This window comes from Microplitis mediator, chromosome 8 (genome assembly GCF_029852145.1).
Source record: "Microplitis mediator isolate UGA2020A chromosome 8, iyMicMedi2.1, whole genome shotgun sequence".
Classification (NCBI taxonomy): Eukaryota; Metazoa; Arthropoda; class Insecta; order Hymenoptera; family Braconidae; genus Microplitis; species Microplitis mediator.
Window position 1 is genome coordinate 19,526,677 of NC_079976.1, and position 12,835 is coordinate 19,539,511.

At 41.1% G+C, this 12,835-nt stretch overlaps 3 protein-coding genes across 3 annotated transcripts; 1 reads left to right on the forward strand and 2 right to left on the reverse strand.

The window, feature by feature from the left end:
* Positions 1–236: 236 nt before the first annotated feature.
* LOC130673894 (uncharacterized) lies at positions 237–4,265 on the reverse strand. The gene has a single exon (XM_057479108.1). It carries the CDS (start codon positions 4,263–4,265, stop codon positions 237–239), a length of 4,029 nt encoding a protein of 1,342 aa, XP_057335091.1.
* A 36-nt stretch (positions 4,266–4,301) lies between these two features.
* Positions 4,302–5,849, reverse strand: LOC130673895 (uncharacterized). Its single transcript, XM_057479109.1, has one exon. It carries the CDS (start codon positions 5,847–5,849, stop codon positions 4,302–4,304), a length of 1,548 nt encoding a protein of 515 aa, XP_057335092.1.
* A 3,040-nt stretch (positions 5,850–8,889) lies between these two features.
* Positions 8,890–10,201, forward strand: LOC130673897 (uncharacterized). The gene is made up of 4 exons (XM_057479110.1): positions 8,890–8,976; positions 9,358–9,562; positions 9,761–9,943; positions 10,032–10,201. The coding sequence occupies exons 1-4, from the start codon at positions 8,890–8,892 to the stop codon at positions 10,199–10,201; spliced, it is 645 nt and encodes a 214-aa protein (XP_057335093.1).
* Positions 10,202–12,835: the final 2,634 nt, after the last annotated feature.

Here is a 12,835-nt window from a genome sequence, read left to right on the forward strand (position 1 = left end):
TTCTATCACAAGTGTTGTAGAGTAATGCCAGTTGCCGCGTAGCTGGCTATCGAGTTGAAATTCCGAGTATCAGAGGGCGCGTCGATAGCAGCACCTCTGGTATAGTAGAGCGTCGAGTTATCAAATGTTCTGGCGCGAACATTTGAAATTTACGCAACATTCCGCCCGCCATCAGGAACAGAGTTGCTGATTATGATCTTGAGTACCTGATGATTGATGAGTAGATTGCCATTGAGTTAGGCATCTGGTTCTGGAGCAAGTGGTAAGAGTGCGAGCTTGGCAATTGGACGAGTGAGAGTACCAGTGGCTGTTTGAATGGTTACCACTCGAGTGAGGTTGTCCTTCCCTGGATGGAGTGCAGTCACTTTCGCGAGTGGCCATCGAGTTGGTGGAGTTCGTTCATCAGTGAGAAGGACTAGTGAGCCGAGTTTGATGTCATTGCGAGCATGATGCCACTTGGTGCGAGCCAGATGACGTTGAATGTAACTGGTAGACCAGTGATTCCAAAAATGCTGGACACGTTGCTGAATGAACTGCCAGCGAGAGAGTCTTGATACTTCTGTATCCATGAGTGAAGGTTCAGGGATTGCAACGATTGGTCTCCCAATGAGAAAATGACCTGGAGTGAGCGATGAAGGATCCTGAGGATCGTCGGATAGAGCCTCCAATGGTCTCGAGTTCAAAATCCCCTCCACTTGCGTTAGAAGAGTCGTAAGTTCTTCAAACGTGAAGGCTGATTCTCCGAGTGTGCGAGTTAGGTGATGTTTCACTGATTTCACTGCGGCTTCCCATTTACCACCCATATGGAGAGCAGCAGGAGGATTGAAATGCCATGTGATTTGATGCACAGTGGCCCAATCGAGTAGCGCATGAGATTCTTGAGTGCCTTGAGTGAAGAGCCGCTTGAGTTCCGAGTACGCGCCTTGGAATGTCGTTCCACAGTCGCTGTAGAGTGCTGTACATATCCCTCGACGGTGAATAAACCGTCGGAGAGCTGCTATGAATCCTGATGATGAGTAGTCGCTGACAAGGTCGACGTGAACTGCTGATGTGGTCAGACAGACAAACACACAGATCCAGCCCTTGTATATCCTGGATCCTCGACCTTTCCATGATTTTATTGATACTGGACCAGCGTAATCAACTCCTGTGTGAGAAAATGGTGGCGCTGGAGTGACACGTTGAGTTGGGAGTTGTCCCATTAATTGCTGAGCGCGAACACATCGATGACGAGCACAGACGAGACATTTGAGTATGTGTGAACGTACTGGTTGACGTCCACCGATGATCCAGTATCGGAGTCGAGTATGAGCGAGTGTGAGTTGAGTACCACCATGCATGGTACGCTGATGGGCATCAGAGATGACGAGTCGAGTTAGAGCAGCATCACGAGGTAGAATTGCAGGATGCTTCTGTTGATCTGAGTTTGGAGCATTTTCCAATCTCCCCCCTACTCGGATGATGCCATCGGTGTCTTGATAAGCCACCAACCGAGCAAATGGGTGATCCTTTGGCCATGATGCCTGTTTTGCGAGTAATTGGAGTTCAGAGTGGAAATGAATACGTTGAGTTTCCTTGATGCAGAACTGGAGTGCGAGGTTGATTTCAGTTGATGTGAGTGGACGAGCGAGAGTCGAGTGTGGTATGCGTTTGATTATATCGCGTACCCTCACACAGATTGCTGTAACTCTGAGCATACGCAATAGTGGGATTGGACGTTCCATTAATGTCCAAGACGAGTTGAGTGGTTGAGCCGAAACATAGAGTGATTTGACTGGACGTTCTTCCAGGTGAGTATCTGCATCTTTATGAATAGGACTGGTTGGCCAGGACGGCGAGTCTTCGAGCAACCATGATGGGCCAGACCACCATAGTTGATGAGTTTTAAGCTGACTGGTTGTCAAGCCTCGAGTTGCACAATCTGCTGGATTGTCAGTGCCAGGGACAAACTTCCAGTGGCCATCTGGAATTAGTTCTTGAATGAATGACACCCTATTCCTGACAAAGTCTTTCCAGCGAGACGGGTGCGAGTGTATCCACGTGAGCGTGATTGATGAATCGGTCCAGAGATATGTTGGCACATGCGAGTAGTTGAGTGTAATCTGGCAGTGTTTGACGAGCTTTGCCAACATGTGAGCCGCGGTGAGTTCCAAGCGTGGAATCGTTAGGGGTTTCAACGGTGCCACCTTGGTTTTAGAGCAAAGCAGCGTAACCTTTGCCCTCTGAGTTCGAGTTGTCGGTAGGACCTTGATAAATACTGCCGCAGCCATCGCCAATTGCGAGGCATCGGAGAATCCATGGATTTCTAGAGCCGAGTTCGTGGACGAGTGGATCCATCTGGGAATCTTGATGATATGAATCATATCGAGTTGAGTTTTGAATGAAGTCCATTTCTGTCGTAATTCTGCAGGCAATGGAGTGTCCCAGCCGAGTTTTACAAGCCAAAGTTCCTGCATGAACATTTTGGCTTGAATTATGAGTGGTGATAGGAATCCCAGTGGATCAAAGATCTGAGCAATCTCTGATAGAATTGCACGCTTCGTGCATGGTTGAGTTGAGCATGGTGGCGAGTGTTTGAAAGAGAATTGATCCTTGTTTGAAGACCAGTACATCCCAAGAATTTTGGTGCTGACTTCTGGATCCTCTATTTTGTATTTTGTAATCGCTTCCGCACGATTGAGCTGAAGTAGTTTGCGATGATTGCTTGCCCATTTGGCGAGTGGGAATCCGCCCGCCTTGCACAGACCCTCGATATCATCTGCAACTGCTTGCAGTGACTCGAGATCATCTGCGCCTCCGGAAATGTCGTCGACATACCGTCCTTTTGTGAGTGGATCGATTGCGAGTGGGAATCTATGTCCTTCATCTTCGACCAATTGGAGCAGGGCTCGAACAGCAAGAAATGGAGCTGATTTCGTCCCATAAGTAACTGTGGTGAGTTTGAAGGGGATGATGTTTCCTTCCTTATCAAACCAGAGTATTTGTTGCAGGCCTTGGTCCTTTTCGTGAACCAAAATCTGTCGATACATTTTGGTAACATCTGTGATGAAGATGAACCGGTGTTGTCGCGAGCTGATGAGTACGTCGAAGATGTTAACGAGTAATTTTGGCCCGGTATGCATGATGTCGTTGAGTGAGAGTCCTGAACTGGTTGGTTTTGAGCCGTTGAAGACCACACGGATCTTGAAGTTGTTGTTGTCCTCCTTCAGTACCCCATGGTGGGGTAGGAAGTATTGAACTGATGATGTAGATGATGCCGCAGGCACCATATGCTTGAGTTCGAGATATTCTGCCATGAAATTCATGTAGAGTGTTTTGAGCCGAGCATCATGATCAAGCCGTCGCATGAGATGTTGTAAGCAGCGACGAGCTGCTGTGTATGAGTTCCCCAATTGTTGCGGGTCTGATATCAATGGCAGTCTGACGATGTATCTGCCAGAGCTGTCTCGAGTGTGAGTGTCCCGGAAGTGAGCTTCACAAGCCTCTTCTTCGGGAGTTAATGAGCGTAATTGAGTTGAACTGACCTCTTCTTGGAGCCAGAACCGAGTTAATAAGTCTTGAAGATCTTGATCATGATGATTGGAGACAGCATGATGAATTCTCAGTGGTTTGTTGAGCCGAGCTTGGACTGGACCAATGAGAATCCAGCCAAAAATTGTATTCTGGGCGAGTAATCCAGGAGGTTTGCACTTGATGATCTCGCCAGTGATGACCTGGCCGTAGTAATCAGCTCCAAGGATGACATCCGTTGGACCTGGGGTTCCAAACTCTGGATCTGCGAGCGTGAGATGCGAGTACTGTTCCAAGTCGGTGTTTTGGATTTGGTCAGATGGTAATTGAGCAGTTAAACCACTGAGGATGTGAGCCTTTATTGTGAGTGATTGATCCGAGTGGTATGAACGCAGAGTGAGAGTTGCACACCCTCTGGTATGGCCAGCCTTGGCTGCACCGATCCCTAGGATAGTAAGGTGTGATCGAGCACGAGAAATATTGAGCATTCTTATCAATGAATCTGAAACAAAGGATATCTCAGAACCGGTATCTAAGAGAATGCGTATTGGGTGAGTACTTAACTTGGTCACTACGTAGACTTGACAAGTTGCTAGTAACGTAGCGTAATGATGAGTTTGAGTACAACCAGTTGTTGAGTTCTGAGTGGGCGAGTGATGAGTACGAGTGCTGCGATCATGAGTATGTTGAGCTTGAGTGTGGGCAAGAGTGTTGTTTGAGTGCGGTGAGTTTGTAGTAGGCGAGTGCGAGTGCATGTCGAGTGCTTGAGTGTCGTGCGGAAGCGCAAAGTCTTATTGAGTTTGAGCAGGAGCACCTCGAGTTTGCGTTGCAGGGATTCCTGGGTGAATCATCGAGTGGTGCTGTTCCTGACACACTCTGCAACGGAATGGTGAGTTGCATGACTCGACTCGGTGATGTCCAAGACAGTTTGGGCATAATCTGGCTTGGATCACCAGCTGAGTGCGTTGTGGTGGAGTCATTTTGCCAAACTGGTCACATCTGACCAGGTAGTGGTCACCTTGGCACAGGTCGCATGGATACTGTGCTTTAGCCACCACTTTGGGTTGAGTGCTTGTTGGTGTAGATGCTCCAGCCGATTTTGGAGCCGAGGATGTTGCCATATGAGCATAGGAGGTCTTATGGCCTTTGGAGCTTGAGTGCGAGTTCGAGTGACTGGATTTGTGCTGGTCACCAGCCTTGGCAGTACTTTCTTCGTACCTTTCTTGAGCACGAGCACGATCCGTCAGGAATTGACGCAACTGTTTGAGTTTTGGGAATTCCACCGAAGATCCCAGAGACAGTTCCCAATGTTCGCGAGTCGAGCGGTCGAGCTTGGAGATGATTATGTGAGTGAGAAGGTAGCAATCTCCTTCCTGGAGGTTGACCTTCTGGGCGAGTAATGCATTGATCGCCTCGTGGGTCTGATCAATGAGCGAGTATAGTTGTTTTGATGAGCGCGATGTGAGTGCTGGAAGGTTGACCAGCTTGTCGAGCTGAGCACCGATGAGTAAGCGAGGTACATCATACCGTTTACAAATGGCACCCCAGGCGAGTGAGAAGCTTTCGTTACACATGGTTGTGTTGGCGATTGCTTGAGCTGCCTGCCCTGTCAGGTACGGCTTCAAATAATGGAGACGTTCGACGTCCTCCAGGCCAGTGCGATTGATTACCACGGACTTAAACATGTCCCTGAATTCTGGCCACTTGGCATAGTCGCCAGAGAATGGAGTGATGTTGAGTGGAGCAAGATTGACGCTGCTCTGTGGGCGTTGAGTCGAGTTCTGAGCTTGAGTTGGTTGAGCTGGAGTGTCGAGTTCGTGGATGAGTGTAGATAGGCGAGTGCGAGCTCCCAGGTAAGACCTGTATGTTACATCAAAGATGCCATCTTTGATGTACGAGTGTTGGAGGAAGTCCTCCGTTGCGTTGGATGCCAGGTAGTCGTGGATAACGGAGAATTCCTGCCACTCCTGGGTGAGTACGTCGAGTCGAGCCTTGAGTGATGCTGCACCTGCCGCAGCGGTGAGTGCTGAAGCACGAGTTTCAAAGTCAGATATCAGCCTCAGTCTGGACAGTTGACCGCTGATCCTGAGTTCGAGTTCGCATCCCTTGGCGGACTTCCTGCGAGTACGCTTCTTGGGATCTTGAGTGTCGAGTGCCTTGCGAGTCTCCGCATCAGTGATGTCGGAGTCGCTGGGATTGCCTGGTGGTTTTGGTGTTATCCCAGTTGGCGTGGTCGAGTGCTCATCACTTCCGGTGATGATGACGTTCGGAGTGATTGGGAGAGAGGGAGAATCGTCCTTGGGCGCTCCATCTCCCGTCGAGTTCTTTTCATCAGCCATTGAATCTGATGAATTAATTGTGAAATTAGAATTTATAAGAGTTTGAGAACACGAGTTTTGTCTGTGATCACTTTTACGCGGTTTTCACCATCCGATCCGGCTCGAAGGACCATAATGTAAAATATTAACTTAAAAACTACATTAAATATTTATTTGCTGGATCGGGATGGTGAAAGAAATAAGAAGTCACTGATTTGGTGTATTGTCCATATTTAATAAAAATAAATCACAGATAATAGCGTAGAGTACAAGAGTCGATCACGAGTTCATATTAGAGCACTTATTGAACATTATTCGATTGCATTTGAGTTTAATTGAGTTTATATAAATTGCATGGCACCGTACACATGAAATATTATAATTATACATAGAGCGCAGTTGAATTAAAGATTGAGTATTTGAGTTTAATAGATTATGAGTTTTATATAATTTACACGGCACCATACACGTGAATTAATTTATACAAAAGAGCGCAATAAAGAGTAAGTTGTTAACAATTAATGATTTACAAATATCATCAACAGTTCGAGTATACATTTTGTCACAATTAATTTTGATGCGCGACATTGAGAACGAGTAAGAGCCGAGTATGAACTTAATAGATGCTTAGCGAGCCGAGTCTGAACGTATAATAATTACTTTGCAGTCACAAATAATATTTGATATTGATTTTTGAGATTAAGATTACTGGATGACTGAATGATGACGTCAGTCATACCAGTTGACATCGAGTACGAGTAAATAATTAAGCAATGAGTAATAAAGTAAATTGTAAATTGCAATAATTATTTGTGGCTGCAAAGTCACGTGGTGGCGAGTATGTGAATGAATATAGCCCGCACGTTAGTTTAACACGCGGTCACCACAGCAATGAGCACAGAGTTTATATATGAAAAACCGGATATAATTGAAGAATATAGATGATAACAAATACATGGTGTATCAGCGAGTTACAATTAGAATGATGTACTTGATAGTGTAGAGTAATTAACACGATGTAATTGAATTACAATAAAACTGGTAGCACGTGGTGTTCTATCACAAGTGTTGTAGAGTAATGCCAGTTGCCGCGTAGCTGGCTATCGAGTTGAAATTCCGAGTATCAGAGGGCGCGTCGATAGCAGCACCTCTGGTATAGTAGAGCGTCGAGTTATCAAATGTTCTGGCGCGAACATTTGAAATTTACGCAACACCTCCATACTTCCATACCTCATTTGGGATTCTATCCTCTCCCATCGCTTTATTTTCCTTCAGTCCTTTCAATACCTCTCTTAATTCTTGAAGAGATATATCCTCCTCCTCATCCCCTATGATCACTCCTTCCCTTTCCTCCACACCTATTCTACTTTCCACCCCCCCTAACAATTCTCTAAAGTATCTATCCCATTCTTTTCTCTCAATACTTTCATTAACTCTCTTCCTTTTCTTCCTACCTTTGTTTACCACTTCCCATACCTGTCCCTCTGACCTTATTGCTTTAATCTCCTCCTCCCATCTCGCCTTTTCTGCCCGCTTTTTTTCCTCACATAACTTTCTAAATCTTCTCTTCTCGTCCTTATATTTCTCTACATCTCCTTTCTTCTCCTTTACTGCCCTCAGACTCTCCTTTACTCTCATTTTTACTTCCTTACACTCCTCATCCCACCAACCATTCATACTTCTTTTACCTCTCACCTTCTCAGTCTCCTCTATACCCTCCCTTACCTTCTCCCTTAGCATCCCCCATTCTTCCTCTACTCCCTTATCCCCCCCTCCCCACCCCCTAAGCTTTTCTCTAAACACCTCTATCCCTCTCTTCGTCCATACCCCTCTACTCACTCTGTCACCCCTTCTACCTCTATCACTAGATTTCTCCCTCCCTCCTCCCTTAATCCAGACTACCACTGGTAGGTGGTCCGAATCCACTTTCTCTAACACCTCCATCCTCCTCACTCTTTCTTTTACCTCTTCACTCACCACTATATAGTCTATAACCGAACACCCCCTCTCCCCCATGAATGTCCAATTTCCCTCTTCGTCACCCTCCGTACACCCATTTAGAAATCCCCATCCTCCTCCCCCTATAAGACTACACAATTTCCTCCCATCCTTATTTTCTACCTTATCTTTTGACCTTCGATCTATTCCCCTTTTTCCGTCGATTCCTACCCTTGTGAATCCCCCTTCCTCCCCTGTTCTCGCGTTGAAATCCCCCCCTATTATCACTTTCCTTTCCTCCCCTTCTCCTTCTATCCAGTTCGCCATCAACTCTAATTTTTTATCACAGTCCCCATTTATGTAAACCCCTACTATCCACCACCATTCATTCCCCAGTTTCACCTCTCTTTCTATCCATCCATTCTCTCCATTGTTTCCCTGTTTTCCTATTTCTAGTTCCTCCTTGATGCCCAACAACATCCCGCCTTTTGCTCTCCCCTTTCCTTTATTCTTTACCGCGTCCTGCACCACCCACTTATACCCTTTTTTATGTTTTCCATTTAACTCCTTCCATCCTCTTTCATCCAGCCATGTTTCTATTAATACAATCACATCCCATTCTTTTATGCCCATCCAAAACTCTTCATCCTTATTTTTCAATCCTGCTACATTCCAAAACCCTATCTTATATACCTCTAACTTTTCTTCTCCTCTCCCCCCCCCGTATTCTCTCCTCTTCTCTCCCTTCCTCCCTGTCCCTTAACCTTATTCGTTTCCCTTTTTCTCTATCCACTCCTCCCCCACTTCGTCCCAGATTTTCATCTCCCCATTCACCCATATTTTCATATAACCTACCTTCACCCTATTTCCCTTTAATCTTTCCCTCTGTGCCTCTCTCTCTATCTTCCACCTTGTCCTCCTCTCATCCACCGTTAGATCATCCTCAATTCTTTCCCGATCCCCTTTCAGCTTGCTTTTCGCCTTCATAACTTCCTTTTTCTTTTCTATCCCCGCCAGCTCCACCCACACCATTCCTCGTATTTATTAATTATTATGTATTTTAATTTATCATGATTATTTTATTTACAGTGAACTACGTGGATATGTAGATTTAATTGAAGGGATGAAGACTGTAAATACCGGTCCACCTGGAAATAAAAAACCGTCATCGTTATTCAAAGTAGTCATCAACAACGGAAACCGTTCACGAGTACGCCCTAACGGACCCAAATTACGGTAAATTACGGTAAACCCACCGTAAATTACGGTAATTCACCGGAAAATACCGATTTACCGTGATTTACGGTGAATTTATCGTAATTTACGGTGGATGTATCGTAATTTACGGTGGATTTACCGTAATTTACGGTAAATCTACTCGAATTTTACGGTATTCTACGGTAGATTTACGGTAAAAATACCGTAAATTTACGGTAACTTAGGTCTGCTAGGGCGTTTATTATTTTGGGGCGAGCTCGCTTTAAAATACTCTCCGCTAATACAAGATCGTACCATAAGAATAAAATTTTTAAGTATTTCAAGTGATTATTTAATTTAAAATATATCATATAATGTTTATTTATATTTTCAGATCATGACAATCTCGCGAGGACGGACGACTCTTCCTAACCTACGCTACCGTAACGCACATGAAACCACTGCACATCTCGAGGTGGTGATGCTTTCCGGGACAACCATTACAATCGACACAGCTAAGTTTGAAGACGAGATAACCAACATTGCGGACATTCCTGTAGTGAACATTGAAGATGTCGTGAATACTGATGGAAAGATGTGTAAGTGAAGTCAAATTACCCTATCCCAAAGTTCTCATAGAATCCACTCAAACGGGTAAAAAACCGCATAAGATCCAATAAAGTTGCATTTGTTTCTATGCAGTTTTTGGCCCATTTGAGTGGATTCTATGGAATCTTTTAGACATAGTAATTGAGTGAAATGTCAATCATTCAATATTGTTTTTTTCTCTATTACAGATGTTGAAGGGTATCTCAAACAACCTTTTGCAAAGGTAACGGCGTATGGTGGCATTCATGGAGGGGGTGTCATTGTCAGCGAAAAGTTCAAATTACAAATCAAAGTCATCCGTTACGACGAGAGGAAAGAATTCAAGAAAGGATGCTTTCTACGTATTTTGGGGAGAGTTACTTTACATGCTGGTAAATAATTGACACTATTACCATTTTTACTTAGTTCAAAATTTTTAAAAGCCTAAGGGCAATTTATATATTTTTTTTTCTATTATAGAAGGTGCTCCTATACTAACAGTTCAATCAACAGAAGACATTACCCTCATGGACAAAACTACACCATTGACTGAAAAAGATCTCCGCACCAAAGGTTTCCAGACACCTAAACGCAAACATGAAGGATCCACGGATGAGTGTTCAAACAAAAGATCACCCTTCGACTCATAAATTATGTCTTTCAATTTTGAATCTTGGTATGTTATTTTATCTTTTGTTTTCTGATATTATTCTGCTTACGTTTAATTGAGGCCGTTCTCAGATAGTGCCCCTCTTCCACTCTTTGAAAATTTTCAATGATCTTCAACTGTCATAAGCGTACCAAAATTGGATCATTTAATTAAAAAAATAATTGAAGAATAAATTAAAAAATAAATCGTAGCTGCGATTTCACCGAGATGATAATTTTAAAAAAAATCACTTTCAGTTGATATCATTTAGAAGTTAAACAAAATTTGTTAAATTTAACTGCTATTTGATACCAACCAAGTAATTTTCTCTCAATTCTATATCTCGGTGAAATTGCAACTACGTTATATTTTTTTAAATTAAGGTTTTATGTATTTTTTTAACTAATTAAATTTTTAGTACGATTATGACAGTTGAAGGTCACTACACAATTACAAAAAGTGTGGGGCACTGTCTAAGAATGCCCTTAATTATTCGGAAGTAGGCCTCTTATTATCATGAATTCATGAAGATTTTATAATGTTCACTATCGATTTTCTTGATCCAACTGCGATATATATTCAACTGTAACATCATTGATGGCATGAGTCAGTGATTTTATATAAGACTATGTTTTATAGTAAAATAATACGATGACCTGATTAGATAGTAATTATTTCTAAGAATTTAATATAAGTAAGTGTCACTCAATGAGTTACAGTTGAATTTATTTCTACGTGGTATAACTTAATTATATGGATCTTATCAGTAGTTAATCATAACGTTTAATATACCGAGAAGAGAACAAATATTAAATTTTATTTTATTTTTTTTTTGCATCTAAAGTTTGATTTAAATTATTTTATTTATTTACATGTAAAGTTTGACTTACATTATTTTGTTTTTGGTCATTTAACGTTTGACTTAAATTATCTCATTTTTGTGCATCTAAAAGATAATTTTATGTTTTATAAAATGAGCTTATGTACTGTTTCAACACGTAAATTACAATCTTTTTAATTTATGTGACTCGAATACGAGTCTCGACACAAAGTGTCTAAAAATGTGTAATAGATATACTAATAAGCTAAATACTGTTATTAATAAATAAAAAAAAATGATAAAAATACAATACATTGATTTTCAAGCAGTTTGTCTATTCCTCTTTCCGATACAATATTATAATATTTTTTTATTAATATTATTAATTTCAATTTGTGCTTAATGCTGTAGTCATAGATTCATTTATGGTGAAAGTCTGTAAAATTTCCTGCCCAGTAAGTACTTTCCCTTCAATGCTGTTCAAATTTTTATTATAATATAATATGAATTTTTAAAATTAACCGCAAGTTGCTGTCAATATACAGCCATAGGTAGACGTAAAGTTAACCCTGAAGATTGCGGAAAAGTCAAGTTTTTGCCAGTAACTTTACACCAACCAGCGCCTAAAAATTTCATGAACCTTCAATTAACATGATTATCAGAATGTCTATTGATGTTATAGGTACCATTAATATTGCAGATGTGATAGTGCAAAATTATAAATTACCATTTAATATAAAAATGATTTTTTTTTATATTTATAAGTATACAAGAGATGGGACGAGTGATTTTTTGAATTCTCCCGCGATTGAGCCATTTGAAAACATAATGCTGTAGTCTGATTATCCGCCTCGAAACACTGGGACACCTGCAATTTACCCGGGAAAATTAAAATTCAAAATCAAATTAGTAAAATGAAATAAATAACTATTAAAAAAAAAAAAATGTATAAATTAACAAGCGTAGTGGTTAAAGTAACAATTAAGTGAACTGATCTTAGTATTTTGAATATGAATAATTTTTGTAAATAGTATCAATATATATATAAAAATAAATTTATCATTCATTGATAAAAAATATACATGAAAATCGGTTTTATCATGCTTCCTGTCTGCATGCAGTAAATTTTGAGGACGTGCCGTATAATAAAATTAATTTTTATTTATGTTTTTTATTAATTAACCATTAATTTATTTTGTTATTTATATCGATACTATTTATAAAGATTTATATTCGTTGCATTAAAATTTGTTCACTTAAATTTCATTGTAATCAGCACACTTGATAATTCAGTAAATTTTTTTTTATTGGTTATAAATTTTTTTTCTAAAAAATTCACTATAAATTTAAATTTTCCCGGGTATCTGGTGGGCGTCGCAGTACCCCAGGTGATGAGCGCGAACACACCATAAGATTGACATTGACAGCGCCATCCTTATTTACATCCCAATCGTACCGCTTTTATAACACTGAGATAGTACTTCTTCTATGTTCCCATAGATCTGACTACACTCCGTGTTCAGTGTACAACTTTTTTGTAAAAGTTATATCGAATCATTTGTTAATTATAACCTTATATTAAAGTGAGTTAATTCACTTACAAGTTAATATAAAATTTACTGATATTTTAATTATAAAAATGGTATATCGCCATTTTTTTTAATCACATAATTATTTGAGAGGTTATCTGCTGTGTCATTTTAGAACATTATCTTCGGCAATACAATTATTCTGATTATCAATTGTTAATATAATTTTTATTAATTATCAGTTTCGAAAGATTTACGGTGCATATTAACAATATTATTGTTTATC

Excerpts from the sequence above, each read along its gene's own strand:
- LOC130673894 (XM_057479108.1), bottom strand. The coding sequence starts at position 4,265 with ATGCACTCGCACTCGCCTACTACAAACTCACCGCACTCAAACAACACT.
- LOC130673895 (XM_057479109.1), bottom strand. The coding sequence starts at position 5,849 with ATGGCTGATGAAAAGAACTCGACGGGAGATGGAGCGCCCAAGGACGAT.
- LOC130673897 (XM_057479110.1), top strand. The coding sequence starts at position 8,890 with ATGAAGACTGTAAATACCGGTCCACCTGGAAATAAAAAACCGTCATCG. Across the intron at positions 8,977-9,357 it reads ACAACGGAAACCGTTCACGA|ATCATGACAATCTCGCGAGG; the intron begins GTACGCCCTAAC and ends TTATATTTTCAG. Across the intron at positions 9,563-9,760 it reads GAATACTGATGGAAAGATGT|ATGTTGAAGGGTATCTCAAA; the intron begins GTAAGTGAAGTC and ends TCTCTATTACAG.